Source organism: Schistocerca cancellata, chromosome 3, assembly GCF_023864275.1.
Source record: "Schistocerca cancellata isolate TAMUIC-IGC-003103 chromosome 3, iqSchCanc2.1, whole genome shotgun sequence".
Lineage (NCBI taxonomy): Eukaryota > Metazoa > Arthropoda > Insecta > Orthoptera > Acrididae > Schistocerca > Schistocerca cancellata.
The window spans coordinates 35924752-35942133 of record NC_064628.1 but is presented as its reverse complement, the minus strand read 5'-3'; the positions used below and the strand labels follow the sequence as shown (position 1 = coordinate 35942133).

The following is a 17382-nucleotide window of genomic DNA, read 5'->3' as shown; positions in this document are numbered from 1 at the left end:
CAGAAAAATTTAGAGATAAAATTAGAGATGGTAAGAACTTTGTAGAAATGCCGGTTGTAGGGGTAAAAATCAGATGTGCCACTGGTAGGCAAAGTAAGGTAGTTAAGAGTCAGGTATTGTTAACGTTTGAAATTGAAAATGTGGAATTTGAGCAGGGTTGCCTTGTGGTGCCAAGGTTAGAAGAAAATACCATTTTTTGCATGGATTGGATCTTAAAAGTGGGTGTAAGCTTCTCTTGGGAAGATAAGAGTGTTATAATTACTGAACCTGAGAAAAATAGTATTCTGAAAACAGAAATGTTCATCCATAACTGTAGTAATTCTTGCAACCATATCAAAGCTGTTGTAAGCGAGGTAGATAATCAAGCCATAAGTGATAACACATCCTTTGACCTTATAAATGAACAAAATTTCGAAGAATTAGTCGAAGTCAAATTGAAGGAAGTTGTAAATCTAAGTGAAAGTCAGAAAAATCAGTTAAGAGAAGTGTTATGGGAATTTCAGGATACATTCAGTGAGAGACCAAGGAAGGTAAAAGACTATCAGTGCAGACTTCAACTCAGAGATCATCATCCTTTCTTCCTAAACCCATATGGCATTCCATTCTCCAGGAAAAAAGATGTAGAAAGGGAAATCCAAAAAATGGAAACTTGGGGGATTATAGAAAGAAGTAGAAGTGCTTACAACAACCCATTAGTAGTTGTGTCTAAGAGAAATGGTGGGGTTAGACTTGTACTTGATTCTAGGCACCTTAATAAGTTTTTGATTAGAGAAAATGACTATCCTAACAATATGGATGAACTCCTGCACAAATTTGATAATATAAAATTTATGAGTAGCCTAGACTTGACATCTGGTTTTCACCAAATACCACTTGAACTTGATTCTAGGAAGTATACTGCCTTTTTGTATGGTGGCAAAAGTTACCAATATTGTGTTGTCCCTTTTGGATTGAATGTATCTGTGGCTGAATTTATCAGAGCACTGGATTTTGTATTAGGTGATGAATTGTCTTCAAAATTAATAGTATATGTAGATGACATCCTTGTAACTGGAAAAACCTGGGAAGATCATCTAAACCTTCTGAGACAAGTCTGTTCAAAATTGAGGGAAGGGGGAATGACTGTAAAATTGGAAAAAATGCTGTTTTGGAGTTAATGAACTGAAATTATTGGGGCATAATATTTCAGAAAAGGGAATCTTACCTGATAAGGATAAACTTGAGGCCATTGTAAACTTCGCTACTCCCAAGAACAAAAAACAACTCAAGTCCTTTTTTGGTCTCACTGGTTTCTATAGAAAATTTCTTAGTACCCAAGCTTTAAATGCAAGCTGCTTATGTAACTTACTAAAAAAGAATACTGTTTGGGATTGGACACAAAAATGTCAGGATGCATTCGTGGAAATAAAACAACAACTGTCCCAAAGTCAGATGTTGTATAGACCTGTTATGTCGTTACCATTCTGTATAATGACAGATAGTAGTGAGACAGGTTTAGGGGCACACTTGTTTCAAAACATAGAAGTATTAGGAAAATCAGAACACCATTCTATTGCTTTTGCTAGCCGGGTTTTACAAAAGTATGAAAAATCATATACAGTCACAGAGAAGGAACTACTTGCCATCCACTGGGCATTTAATAAGTTTAAAAGTTATCTGTTAGGGCACAAGGTAATTGTTTTCTCTGACCATAAAGCTCTAGCGTACATTCAGGAGTGCAGACTCTATCATGACCATATAACAAGGTGGGTTTTATTCCTTCAACAGTTTGACTATGAGATCAAATTTATTCAGGGTAAACATAATGTCATTGCAGATGCCCTTTCCAGACTACCAGTAGGTGCAGATGTTGAAAATACTTATGGAAAAGAGGAGAAAGAGTTCAAACTTATGTACTTAAAGGGTGTAAAAGATGAAGCTGAAATACTGAAAATCTGTAATGATATTCGTAGAAACCAAAATCATGATGAAAATTGGAAGTTTGTTAAAAGTTATATAGGGAAAAAGGGAGGAGAAAAGGTAGAACAGTATTATAAAGTACAAAAAGGGATTTTGTTTAGGAGACCTAGACCTGACTTAGATAATTGGAAACTATGCTGGCCTGAGCAATGTATTGACACGTTAATCAGTTACATACATGAAAGCTTCGGACACTGCGGAGCAACAAAATGTATACAGAAGATACAGGAAAATGTATACTTCTATAATATCAGCAGGAGAGTGAAGACAAAACTTGAAACCTGTGATTGTTGTCAGAGGGTAAAAGTGAGTAACCAGACTTCTAAAGGATTGATGCAAAACATTTTACCAAATAAAAACCTTGAATTGACAGCTATTGATCTATATGGACCAATACCAAGATCAAGGGGAGGGTATAGTTACATCTTCGTTATAGTTGACGTTTTCTCTAAATTTATAAAATTGTATACATTAAAGAGAGCAACCAGTAAACAAGTTATAATCAAGCTGACGAAGCATTATTTCACAAATGTTGGTATACCCCAGGCCATCATGTCTGATAATGGGTCACAGTTTACATCTAAATTATGGAAAATTTTTATTGAAGATACAGGAATAAAACATATTTTGATTTCGGTTTGTCACCCATCAAGTAACCCAGCAGAAAGGTACATGAGGGAAATTGGAAGGCTCTGCAGAACATACTGTAGTAAAAATCATGTTAATTGGATTTAAAATGTTACTGACTTCGAGAATATAATGAACAGCCTACAGCATTCATCCACTGGTTTTTCACCTTATGAGGTAATGTTTAATAGACGACCTGCAAATTTGATTTCTGAGAATACTGATTTCCCACCTTGTCAAACTATGACACCCCAGGAAAGAGAGACAGCTGTTAGGAACACTATGAAAAGACAAGGAGAGGTAAGAAAACGGAGACATGATGCAAGAAGTAAAGGAGTACAGTTCAGGACAGGAGATCTGGTTTTAGTAAAAACACAGGAAAAATCTAAATTGATGAGTTCTGAAATAAAGAAATTTTTTGACATCTATATAGGCCCCTTTGAAATCAAGGAAAACCCTCACCCTAATGCCTATAGGCTAATCTACCCAAAATCCAAGAAGTTATTTGGACCGCGCAATGTTACAGAGTTAAAACTCTACAAACATGACCCATAAAATAGTCATTAATAAGTAAAATGCTGCTCGGAAAGAACTAGTTGACTGGCCCAACTATATCACTTTATTGTTTTATCATTCAAGGAAAACTTCATGTCAAAGTGTGGGACTATGTCAGCTAAAAGTATGAAGTAGATTTTGTGTTAATGTGAATTATGTCTGTACTAATTTCTCTTTGTTCTCTAATATACCCAGTCTTTAAATTTGGTATGAGATCAGTGTGTCGGACTACGAACCATTCTACAGTGTCACAGTAATGTCTCTTAACAGAAAGCAAAGTTAATGATGTGGGCACTTTTAAAGTAATAAGATATGAATAGTGATTGTGTGTAAGAAGACAAAACCTTGTCATTTGTAAGCTATGTCAGATGGAACATTATTTAATGGATAAAGCAAACTGTAGGTACTTGTCAGATTACGAGAGTGTGCTTTGAAAGACCAGGTATGTTATAGTGTGTTAAAAATATAGTGGGTAGTCATGAAATTTAATTATGCAAATTAAGAATGTATTGAGGTTTAGAGCATTATGGAAACAGATGTTGGTGTGTTACTTTTGAAACCCTTGTGATGGATTGAAGGTTATGTGACACTAATTTTGAAGTTTATATTGTGGGAGAATATTTTGTAATAGTTTAGATAATTTAATGTTAAAGTGAATGAAGAGCTGTTAGGAATTTATCCCATACGTTGTTACACAATTTGGAATAATTTCTATTCATGGCAATATGCTATTTGAGCACAGGAGAGTAAACAAAAACGAAACACTGCTTAATAATGATGTAAAGTTAAGGTATAAATACTAACAATCTTACACAATTTAAGTGTAGAGTTTGTCATAATTTGACCTATAAAGCTGACATAGATGTACAATGTGAGGATACTGCAATGACAGTCACAATCATATATGGAACGTCTCAGCTACCTCATTATAAAGGAAACATTCAATCATAAATATGTAAACCAATCTGACTGAAAATACAGTGCTGATCACACATAATTGAATTTGCACTGGATTCACCATGTGATTACATTCATCACGTATACATGAATTTTCCGTAAGAGACAACCATTTAACATTGTGTATAAGTATTACAATATTTTGAACTATGTCTATTTTACGTATGTGGTTAAAAGAACCTGTTTATTTTAGAATAATGATTTCTTTAGATTTAATGGTTGTTTTGGGCACAAGCCATGCCATAAGGTATTTTATTGAAGCACTTATATTAAAAGATTGTGAGAGATGCCTGCGTTCCACAGTTCACTTAATATATTCTAAAGAAACCACTGTCAATGTTTCATGCTATCAGAAGAGTGAGTTTAACTAAGATGCATTAAGTCAGTATTGAAGTAAACTTGATTTTATACATATACTATATAATTATGTACCCATCTTAACACGGCTCTGCAGCTACCATGATCAATTAAATATAAGGTGCCATACTTTATTGTTAGTTATAAGCTCATTACACTTATTACTCAATACAGCCAATGTAACCTTCAAATTGTATATCATGGAAAAGTATATATCTATAACTAAGATCACTTGGGAAACCAATTTTATTACTAACTTTCAGAACTGGAAATTCTATTATGATGTGTGTATTAGATATATTTCATTCCATAGTGACACACAATCCCATGCATGCCATGCATGGACTTGTGTGTGTGTGGGGGGGGGGGGGGGGGGTATTATAACAGAACATAAAATCATGTATGTCAGTAATTTATTTACGTGTAATGTTTTATGTAAATATAGCCTTTGACTGTGAGTTTAACAACTAAGAGACGTTTATCTTTGGTCATGCAGGAAGGAGGTGGATCTTTGGAAGAGGTGGTTGAGGGTCTTTGGATCGGGAGCGTGGGATGGAGGAGGTGGTAATACAGATGTGGTGTAAAACAATGTCTTGTTTCATATTATTGTAGAAGTGTTAAATGTGAATAAACGAATTAAATAGTGATGTGCAAAACTAATGTAACGTTTGCTCTCTAAAAATCAAAATACCACATCGCCCTACAAACCAGTTAATCTCATCCAAACACAAAGAAAACCGCGGGAACATCGCAGTGGAATCACCTCTAGACTTCACGAAGACAACAACGCAGCCATCAATATGAGTTAAGTACCAAACTGTTCGTACTTGTTAACGATCTCGGTCTATAAATTTGAATCTCCTGTAGTGCCTGAATTCACCATGTGGACACAGGAGTAGGACTACTTATAGACTGTGGAAATCATAGGAAGAGGTCTGTTAAAAACTGCATCCTGACACGTGATGTCCTGTGCTGAAACTCTGTCACTGCAAAATTTTAATCTCCAAAGCACATGAAATGAAACACATGAAGTAACACAGAACACACCTACAACAGATTGTATACCACAATACAACATTTACATATTATATCTTATCAACAACCATCTTAACACAGCATTGACTAGCCATATGCCAGTACGTACAGCAACACAAATTACTGGTAGTGATTCCATGCAGAATGTCCAAGCAAATTACAATGACCGCATCACACCAGTACCAAATAATGCTTCTTTACATTACTGCAGGATTGGGAAAGATCAGCCAGTTCCATTGGCTACACAGGTGAAGCCCTGAAATTTCTGTGAATATCCCACTTATTTCCATGTCTTCTACATATAAAACGGGGAAAACAACCACAAAAACCAAGTCTGTTCACTCACACCCTCTGTTTGACAAAACTGCATGATGTGGTTGCGAAGCCATGCTGCATGTAGGTCCACTAATACCAAGATACTACTGACACCAATCTGTAGCAACCCTGGGTGCGTGGTGCCTGTCGCTACAGTGTCAAAATGATGAAATGACAGGGTGTTAGGTGATGCTGCTGGCTAGGAAAACTTGGCTGAAAGCTGAAACATCTTAATGCACAACAATGATTGAAGTGCTCCAACCCCACAGATATGTCCCTTGAGTTGTATGGTTTGTTGGCTGCTGGATGTGTGACGTCCACATTCTGCTATGATGCCACTATTTGCCTCACTCAGTAGAATGTGCACCATTTAGCACTGTGCAGCTATGAGCAAGAAGTGTCTGTAACATGAACTTCTGCCTAGATCCACATAGAGGTCCATTGCTATCAGAAGAGAAGTTCACCCTGCTGAGGATGCATGGCAGTCGTACTGCCCTGGCTGTGAACTGCTAACCTCCAAGGCAGAACTCTGGCTATTACAGTACAGCCTGAAGTTAGCTCATCCATTATACTGCCCAAGTCCATGGGTGCATACTTAACCCTGCTGGTCTGATGCAGATGACTGCCCAGATCACTTTCACCTGCTCGTAGCTAACACGGAGGGGGCGTGCATAGCCATGGTATCACATAGCGTGCTGCCAGACTGTGCATAGTCTTGTTAGAACCAAAGGTGATTTACAGTGATTAATGATACATTTATTGTGTTGCTTTGTACCTTCCAGGCATGTACATATCAACACCTTTGTGACACAATGGTGTGAAAGCCCTCCTCAAGCATGTTCGAAGTTTCACTGCTTTTCTGCGATGTTGCCAAGATTTCACGGCTTAGCCTGGCTGCCTTGTGATAGGTAAATAAGCTTCTTTATATCATCACATACCAATACCTCCACACCTGCCTGCTCGCCTCGCATACCACAGCAATGCCTAAAATTATGAGCAACGTTGAAATAAAAACATAAGACATTTTGAGAGCCTTCAAAAATGATAAATACTAAATAACACAAAACTGCTCACTGTCGGGTTTGAGCTGGTGACCTGCAGCATGTCAGCCAGCAACGCTGACCGCTATGCCAAACTGCACGCTGCACAGCTCACAGTAATATGGCACAGGATATTTGTTTGTGAGTTGGATAAAAATATACTTCTTGCTACTCTCATAAAAAGTTTCAGTATATCTGAATTAGGAGCATTTGATACAATAAATATAATTTATGAGCTGCTTAGAGCCTAAGGGGTATAGCTACACTTTTTCTTTCTTTCTTTCTCTTTTGATAGGGTCAGGATCTTGTTCAGCATATGGTGTTTCGTTAACAGTGCAAATGGTGTGAGCCATAACTCATTAAGTAACTGTACAGTAACAGCAATAATTTCTACTATGCTCATTCAGCAACAGCACATATAGCAGCAGAAGTTTCTGCTGTAAGTACAGACCTCTATACATTAACAGCTGATGTGGTGAAGTTGTGAGTTACACCACTGTGCTTGCTATTGTTTTGAGTTTTCTGAATTCACATAAGATGTTCGATATTCTGACTGTTCCAATAACAGGACTTTACTCATTTAGTTGTTTAAATTGGGTTCAGTGTGTTTCACTGTGAGTTATAGTGATAAAGACAATTATTTGGGATGATAATGAATCCAGCGATTAATATTTTCCACCACATTAAGAGTCTTTACTCAAAATGTGCTGTTGTGTGGCCTGATAAAATGGAAAATGTCACATCATTGACAAACAAATGGCAGTAACAATTAAAAAAAACTGCAACTAACATTATTCATGTGAATATTGATGGAAGAAGTGAAACAGAATGAAAAAAATACTTCTTGAAAACATTCAAAATCTCTGATGGTAGAATGACCCGAGCCATAAATGGATAAAACTTATAGAGCCTTCGCATGGAGATAAATAAGCCAAAAAGTTCCAGGTATAAAATTCCAAAAGAAAAGTAGTAACAGTATGTGATCACATAGCGCCACTCCCATCTTAGATCCCACACTAGATCCCACAACCCAATCACAAAATATTAAACAGAAAAATTGAATATTCAGCCACTCAGTAATTTGTGCAAAAAACATACTGAAAGTCAAAGAAACGAGCCAGCTGCAAAAAACATTTATTATAGAACTTTTGCCACATTCACCTTCCATTCCCAAGTGCATCACAAATTCTCTTTTGTACAATGTGATACTTCAGATAATAAACTCAAGCATCAACAGATGAACAAGAAAAGGCACAGCTTCAACAAGACCATGAATTGCATCTACATAAGCCTGGACAAACTCAGGACTCTATGAAAATGGACACGAAAAATCAGTTTCTGATAGCTCCTACTATGCCTTTTCTTTTGATTTAGAAAATTCTCTGCCCTATCCTACACTGACATATTAAGTAACTTATTACAAACATAATTCACATGTTTCCAATTTGGGTGCCACGAGCTGTCATCAAAATTGGGATTCATAAACTGCTGGAATGAAGTGGCTGGATCTCAATGTTTCTAAGAAATTCGTGCTTGTTTAATCTGTTGTTGTTGTTGTGGTCCTCAGTCCTGAGACTGGTTTGATGCAGCTCTCCATGCTACTCTATCCTGTGCAAGCTTCTTCATCTCCCAGTACCTACTGCAACCTACATCCTTCTGAATCTGCTTAGTATATTTATCTCTTGGTCTCCCCCTACGACTTTTACCCTCCACGCTGCCCTCCAATACTAGATTGGTGATCCCTTGATGCCTCAGAACGTGTCCTACCAACCGATCCCTTCTTCTGGTCAAGTTGTGCCACAAACTTCTCTTCTCCCCAATCCTATTCAATACTTCCTCATTAGTTATGTGATCGACCCATCTAATCTTCAGCATTCTTCTGTAGCACCACATTTCAAAAGCTTCTATTCTCTTCTTGCCTAAACTATTTACCGTCCATGTTTCACTTCCATACATGGCTACACTCCATACAAATACTTTCAGAAACGACTTCCTTACACTTAAATCTATACTCGATGTTAACAAATTTCTCTTCTTCAGAAACGCTTTCCTTGCCATTGCCAGTCTACATTTTATATCCTCTCTACTTCGACCATCATCAGTTATTTTGCTCCCCAAATAGCAAAACTCCTTTACTACTTTAAGTGTCTCATTTCCTAATCTAATACCCTCAGCATCACCCGACTTAATTCGACTACATTCCATTATCCTCGTTTTGCTTTTGTTGATGTTCATCTTATATCCTCTCTTCAAGACACCATCCATTCCGTTCAACTGCTCTTCCAAGTCCTTTGCTGTCTGTGACAGAATTACAATGTCATCGGCGAACCTCAAAGTTTTTATTTCTTCTCCACGGATTTTAATACCTACTCCAAATTTTTCTTTTGTTTCCTTTACTGCTTGCTCAATATACAGATTGAATAACATCGGGGAGAGGCTACAACCCTGTCTTACTCCCTTCCCAACCACTGCTTCCCTTTCATGTCCCTCGACTCTTATAACTGCCATCTGGTTTCTGTACAAATTGTAAATAGCCTTTCGCTCCCTGTATTTTACTCCTGCCACCTTTAGAATTTGAAAGAGAGTATTCCAGTCAACATTGTCAAAAGCTTTCTCCAAGTCTACAAATGCTAGAAACGTAGGTTTGCCTTTCCTTAATCTTTCTTCTAAGATAAGTCGTAAGGTCAGTATTGCCTCACGTGTTCCAGTATTTCTACGGAATCCAAACTGATCTTCCCCGAGCTCGGCTTCTACAAGTTTTTCCATTCGTCTGTAAAGAATTCGTGTTAGTACTTTGCAGCTGTGGCTTATTAAACTGATTGTTCGGTAATTTTCACATCTGTCAACACGTGCTTTCTTTGGGATTGAAATTATTATGTTCTTCTTGAAGTCCGAGGCCACCTCGCCTGTTTCATACATCTTGCTCACCAGATGGTAGAGTTTTGTCAGGACTGGCTCTCCCAAGGCCGTCAGTAGTTCCAATGGAATGTTGTCTACCCCCGGGGCCTTGTGTCGACTCAGGTCTTTAAGTGCTCTGTCAAACTCTTCACGCAGTATCGTATCTCCCATTTCATCTTCATCTACATCCTCTTCCATTTCCATAATATTGTCCTCAAGTGCATCGCCCTTGTATAGACCCTCTATATACTCCTTCCACCTTCCTGCTTTCCGTTCTTTGCTTAGAACTGGGTTTCCATCTGAGCTCTTGATGTTCATACAAGTGGTTCTCTTATCTCCAAAGGTCTCTTTAATTTTCCTGTAGGCAGTATCTATCTTACCCCTAGTGAGATAAGCCTCTACATCCTTACATTTGTCCTCTAGCCATCCCTGCTTAGCCATTTTGCACCTCCTGTCAATCTCATTTTTGCGACATTTGTATTCCTTTTTGCCTGCTTCATTTACTGCATTTTCATCAATTAAATTCAATATTTCTTCTGTTACCCAAGGATTTCTACTAGCCCTCGTCTTTTTACCTACTTGATCCTCTGCTGCCTTCACTACTTCATCCCTCAAAGCTACCCATTCTTCTTCTACTGTATTTCTTTCCCCCATTCCTGTCAATTGTTCCCTTATACTCTCCCTGAAACTCTGTACAACCTCTGGTTCTTTCAGTTTATCCAGGTCCCATCTCTTTAAATTGCCACCTTTTTGCAGTTTCTTCAGTTTTAATCTACAGGTCATAACCAATAGATTGTGGTCAGAGTCCACATCTGCCCCTGGAAATGTCTTACAATTTAAAACCTGGTTCCTAAATCTCTGTCTTACCATTATATAATCTATCTGATACCTTTAACAGAGCAAAATACGAGCACCATCCTCAAAACATGTAGCAATGTACAGTCATACCAGGAACTGGGACATAGCGCTGAAATTAATGAAACTAGTTTTAAGGAGTAGAATAATATTGAAATCAGAGACCAAAAGTTCATGAAAAGTGGCCATTCCAATCTCTTCAATGATGGTGGTCTTGCCTCAATAGAAAACTGCAACAAGACACAACAGATCTTTTGCCCCAATGATTGGTACAATATTATTGTCAAGTCCAGCATACCATCTGTTCACTGCCAGATCTTCCAAATTCTTCTTTTTTTCTGACAAGGCTGGAGATATTGGGCCACTGAATGGAAATAACAATATTAATGATGACAACTAAAATTCTACATCTACATCCGTACTCCGCAAGCCGCCTGACGGTGTGCGGCGGAGGGTACCTTGAGTACCTCTATCGGTTCTCCCTTCTATTCCAGTCTCGTATTGTTTGTGGAAAGAAGGATTGTCGGTATGCTTCTGTGTGGGCTCTAATCTCTCTGATTTTATCCTCATGGTCTCTTTGCAAGATATACGTAGGAGGAAGCAATGTACTACTTGACTCCTTGGTGAAGGTATGTTCTCGTAACTTCAACAAAAGCCCGTACCGAGCTACTGAGCGTCTATCCTGCAGAGTCTTCCACTGGAGTTTATCTATCATCTCCGTAAAGCTTTCGCAATTACTAAATGATCCTGTAATGAAGCGCGCTGCTCTCTGTTGGATCTTCTCTATCTCTTCTATCAACCCTATCTGGTACAGATCCCATACCAGTGAGCAGTACTCACGTAGTGGGCGAACAAGTGTACTGTAACCTATTTCCTTTGTTTTTGGACTGCATTTCCTTAGGATTCTTCCAATGAATCTCAGTCTGGCATCTGCTTTACCGACAATTAATTTTATATGGTCATTCCATTTTAAATCATTCCTAATGCCTACTCCCAGATAACTTATGGAATTAACTGTTTCCAGTTACTGACCTGCTATATTGTAGCTAAATGATAAAGGATCTTTCTTTCTATGTATTTGCAGCATATTACACTTGTCTACATTGAGATTCAATTGCCATTCCCTGCACCATGCGTCAATTCGCTGCAGATCCTCCTGCATTTCAGTACAATTTTCCATTGTTACAACCTCTCGATACACCACAGCATCATCTGCAAAAAGCCTCAGTGAACTTCCGATGTCATCCACCAGGTCATTTATGTATATTGTGAATAGCAACGGTCCTATGACACTCCCCTGTGGCACACCTGAAATCACTCTTACTTCGGAAGACTTCTCTCCATTGAGAATAACATGCTGCATCCTGTTATCTAGGAACTCCTCAATCCAATCACACAATTGGTCTGATAGTCCATATACTCTTACTTTGTTCATTAAACGACTGTGGGGAACTGTATCGAACGCCTTGCGGAAGTCAAGAAACACGGCATCTACCTGTGAACCCATGTCTATGGCCCTCTGAGTCTCGTGGACGAATAGCGCGAGCTGGGTTTCACATGACCGTCTTTTTCGAAACCCATGCTGATTCCTACAGAGTAGATTTCTAGTCTCCAGAAAAGTCATTATACTCGAACACAATACGTGTTCCAAAATTCAACGACTGATCGACGTTAGAGATATAGAGAGATATAGGTCTATAGTTCTGAACATCTGTTCGACATCCCTTCATGAAAACAAGGATAACCTGTGCCCTTTTCCAATCTTTTGGAATGCTATGCTCTTCTAGAGACCTACAGTACACTGCTGCAAGAAGGGGCAAGTTCCTTCGCGTACTCTGTGTAAAATCAAACTGGTATCCCATCAGATCCAGCAGCCTTTCCTCTTTTGAGCGATTTTAATTGTTTTTCTATCCCTCTGTCATCTATTTCGATATCTACCATTTTGTCATCTGTGCGACAATCTAGAGAAGGAACTACAGTGCAGTCTTCCTCTGTTAAACAGCTTTGGAAAAAAGACATTCAGTATTTTGGTCTTTAGTCTGTCATCCTCTGTTTCAGTACCATTTTGGTCAAGAATGTCTGGACATTTTGTTTTGATCCACCTACCACTTTGACATAAGACCAAAATTTCTTAGGATTTTCTGCCAAGCCAGTACATAGAACTTTACTTTCGAATTCATTGAACGCCTCTCGCAAGCCCTCCTCATACTACATTTTGCTTCGTGTAATTTTTGTTTGTCTGCAAGGCTTTGGCTATGTTTACGTTTGTTGTGAAGTTCCCTTTGCTTCCGTAGCAGTTTTTTAACTCGGTTGCTGTACCACGGTGGCTCTTTTCCATCTCTTACAATCTTGCTTGGCACATACTCATCTAATGCATTATGTAAAACCCATGTCTGTTTTTATAGCAAATAAAATCCTTTACTTGTTTGTATCACAAGTGGTTTAACTTAATTTGGGACCTTACATCAGGTCTACAACTGAATAAAATTTATTGAAATTGTTGATTTTAGTAAGGATAAACTATTCTGACAGCATATATGATAAAAAGGTAATACAAAAAGTACTGTTGAATTGTGAATAACATTCCTTGTACAGCATTAAATATCTCACAATAAGAATAATTTGAGTTACACTACATGGGCTTGAAGGGGCTCATATGAATCTCCATAAATTGTAAGAAACAGATGTTTTGGTGTGGATGAGTGATAGGTCTAAAATAAAGTCTCTAATCAATGATTTACACAAAACTGTGTGATAACTTATGAAGTTCATTTTTAATCAAACTTCTAAAACTTTTTGGTGATTATGTCACCTCCAATACTATAAGTATTTGGTGAATGTAATGGTGGAATCTTAGAACCTCATAGAATCCAAATTTAAGTCACTCTCATTTCTTTTTTATGTGGCTTTTGTGGTGGAAAAGAAGGATCTGTAAAAGAAAGCAGCTGGGATCAGTGCAGATCTTCAAAGAAATTAACGAAACTCTGTGCTAACAAGTTGTCCATTTCAATTCTGGTTATATCTATTTACGTTAGTTGCATTTCAAATAGTGAGTGATTCCCAAGTGAAATTTAAATAAACTTAATTGTAAAGCAGCACTACTATTTTTCTCAGTGTTGGAGTTGTTAGTCATGTAGTACCCTGTTGATAATAAGTGAACATTTGTATGACCTGTAAGCCCAGATATGTCCTGTGGTGTAATCATTTATTTAGTATTGAATGTGAGATGGCATAGACAGGAAAAGGTGTAAGTGATAGCACTATAGCACTACAGACGTGTTTTACCTCTTGAAATAAATTCAGTTTATCTTTCACAAAAGAAATATGTTCTCCTAAATAAGTAAGCTTCTTTTCTGCTTCTTGAATTTCATTAGTGATCCCAAATTCTGCATCCTCAGATTTGTCAGACATATTTCCATTGCTGTGAATTTTGATTTCTTCAGTGTTACACAATGTCATTACTTTTTTGTGACCATCCTCTGTGCACAAGGATGTTTCTATGTCCTTGAGAGTCTGCATTTTAGAATCCTCCTCCTCCTCCTCCTCCTCTTCCTGTGAAATAAGTAAGTTCTTCTTTCAAACAACAACAAAAAATAATAATATCAGTTATCTTTATTAACCACTGTAGTTCTAGAAGGAATTACCTTCTAAATAATGACAGAAGAAAACATTTCCCTAATTGCAAATAAGTATATGTAAAGAGATAAAAAAATACTAGCTGAATGAAATATAATCTTTAGGCAGCAGCCATTAATCATACATACAGAAGGATCACTTAATTATGAGAAGCTTACTAACTATGTAAACAAAGCTACGTGTATATGTAACACTAGCTTAGCGCCCACTGCTCTGCTTGTGTAGACTGTGTGGCGTGCACAGATTTATTTTTGTTTTTCTTTAATCCAATTTTTATGTTACTGCTTTTTGTTAGCCTCCCAATCTCCACAATAACCTTGTCAGACCCTATGCTCCTCCTTCAACCATCTCTCTACCCTATGGCTCCTACCCCTGTGATTGTCCCTGCTGCAAGACTTGCCCTTTGGAGCCCCCTGCCACCACCTATACCAGCCCTGTAAGTGCAAAACATATACTATCAAAGGAAGAGCCATCTGTGAAATGACAGGTCATATATGAGCTGTTACAAAAACACTGTTTGGCCTTTTACATTGGCATGACTACCACAAAGTTGTCAGTTGGGATGAATAGGCATAGGAAGACGGTTATACCAGCAACACACGAAATCTTGTTGCAGAGCACACTCTACAACATGACAATTGTGATCTTGGTGCCAATTTTACCATGCACGCCATCTTCATTCTTCCCCCAGACACAAGTTTTGCAGTACTCCACAGGTGGGAACTAGCGCTACATGTCCTTTGTTCTCACTGTCCATCTGGGCTTAATTTGCATTAATTCTGGGCTTAATTTAAGCTAATTTCTTTCATCTCAGCATTTCTTCAAAGTAACTACTCCTTTCTTCACTCCATTTTAGTTTTCTACATCTTTCATTTTCTAACCTGTCTATTTTTTGCTGTACCCCTCTCACCTCTTAAGTACAATGCACTTAGCTTTTCATACTTATTAAGTCGTGCACAACATTGTAGCAGTAATCTCTGTCTTGCATATTACCTTTAAGCTCTCAGGCTTTCATATCTCGCATGATGCAGTCTCCAACAATATGTCTTTCCTTCTTATCCTGTCCAGTAAGTGTCCCCTGATCTGGAGTTCTGGGTGACTTTCCCGAACCCTACCCCTTTTCCTAACTCTCTCCAGTCTTTTTCCTTCACCCCTGTTCCTTTCCCTTCAACTCTTCTGCCAGAAGAAGGAGCCACCAGCTCATAAAGCTTGCATATGTAAAACCTTTTTTTATATGTGTGTTCTCCTGATGTTGCTTGTGAGTAGATTTTTTATCTATCCAATATCTTGACATTAATTTTTAGAAACTAGTTATAGTCAGCAAAGAAGAAATAACATTCTTCTTTTCTTGATAACAACGCCATTAACAAGAAATAATAATTACAAATCATGAATACAATAATTTTAAACCATTCCCAGAAAGAATTTAATCAAAAATCACAAGTGAAAAGTAAATACAAAAGATTCCATGCATCACATGTTCATTGAATTTACTCTGAATCTACTAGATTAGTTTCAAGAAGCAATGGCAGAGTATGCAGTAGATGCACTTTAAGAAACTGAAATAGATTGGCAGCCTACAATAAACTATTTTCACCTAATACAGCCAAGCTGCACTGGCAGCAGTCAATGCATCAACTTCACTATGAATAATGAGTTTGTAACTAGTCAGCTAGCAGCAATGGAAAGTAGAGTAGAGTCAGCAATGTAGACACAAAGCAGAAGCATCAACAATTGGAGCCAGCAGCAGTTGGTGATTAGCAGGCAACACACAGCAACAAACCACAGGTATACAAGTCAATGGAAGTTTGTGGCAGATAGCCTGGCATTACACAACACCTCAAAAGGCTCCACTACATTTAAACCTTGTGGGTTTTGTTCTTTTCAGATACAATATACAGTGAAATGGTTTCTTGAGTATTTTGTCACTTGATTTCCTCAAACAGACAAAATGTTTTCTTATATGGATCAAACACTGAGTGAGATAACTTCTCAATTAAATTAAATTATGAACACACTAGATAACACAGTATACTTAGGAAAACACAGAACGTGTGCTCCCTTTCAGGCTGGTCAGGGACCTGCACACTCAAATGACAAGGGCTGCTCCTAATCCCACCAACTGACATAGGACAATCCCATCTCTGTCCATATGTGCACCCTTGTTGAAGCAGTGTTAGTATGCAAAATTCTACCACGAGCAACAACAACAACTGAAGACTTCCACAATATACCTACAGATATAGAATCATCTCTGCCACTCATCCCACATGGACCAGGTCATGTGGAGCCCTGCATACTGATGCAGGAGAGGGTTTAGCATTATATGACTCTCTGGTTATTTGCATGTTCTAGGAATCATAATTACGCTATGATGTGGGATGGCAACATGCTCACTTTTTACATGAATATCTTAAGCTGCTACTTCTTTCTTTCTTTTTCCTTCTTACAATGCTTCTATGCTCAAGTATTTTCAATGTCTACATTTCTCACATGCTCAACTAAGATGGTGCCATGGCGCCATGTGGTAAAGTCATAAGTGAAAACTGCACCAGCAAAAATGAACTTAAAAGTGCAAACAACTGCAAGATTTGTGACAAGAAAATATTAAAGTATATCCAGTGTAGCAACTGTCACCGTTGGTTTCATGAGAAATGTTCCAAAGTAAGAATAAAATTTGTAACTGACGATTATACATGGTCATGTCTTATGTGCGTTAGTGATGCCTGTGAACGCAAATTTAAATACGTAATCAGAAAAAAGGACGAAATAATAAGAGCACTTCAAAGTGATATGTTTGCTCTAAACAAAAAATATACTGCTCTGAAGACTATGAGTGCACTTTTGGAAAAGAAAATACATTTCTCTCCATCGGTAGAAGACCACAATAAAGAATCTGATATAAACAAAGCAGACATGCTGATTCACCGTAAAAATTGTACTTCATCGAAAGAAGACAGCCATAAGCACCGGAGAAAGACATCTCAGCATCATGTAAGAATGGTTTTTCAAAGGAATATGCTATGTGTACATCAAACAGCAGCGGAAAAACGGCTACAAAAGAACAAAGTGAAACTACTTGGCGACAGTCATGCAGGAAACATTCCGGAATTATTGACAAACAATGTGAATGACTGTGTTCAAGTTT

General features: G+C 37.8%; 1 protein-coding gene across 1 annotated transcript in view; it reads right to left on the bottom strand.

The window, feature by feature from the left end:
* Nucleotides 1-16499, bottom strand: part of LOC126175611 (uncharacterized) — a 94056-nt gene extending 77557 nt beyond the window's left edge. The window contains exons 1-2 of the mRNA XM_049922494.1: nucleotides 16362-16499; nucleotides 13884-14150 (exon numbers count right to left, since the gene is read on the bottom strand). Coding sequence (XP_049778451.1) covers nucleotides 13884-14150; nucleotides 16362-16499 — 405 coding nt within the window. The remainder of the gene's footprint in view (nucleotides 1-13883; nucleotides 14151-16361) is intronic.
* Between the last annotated feature and the right edge of the window lie 883 nt (nucleotides 16500-17382).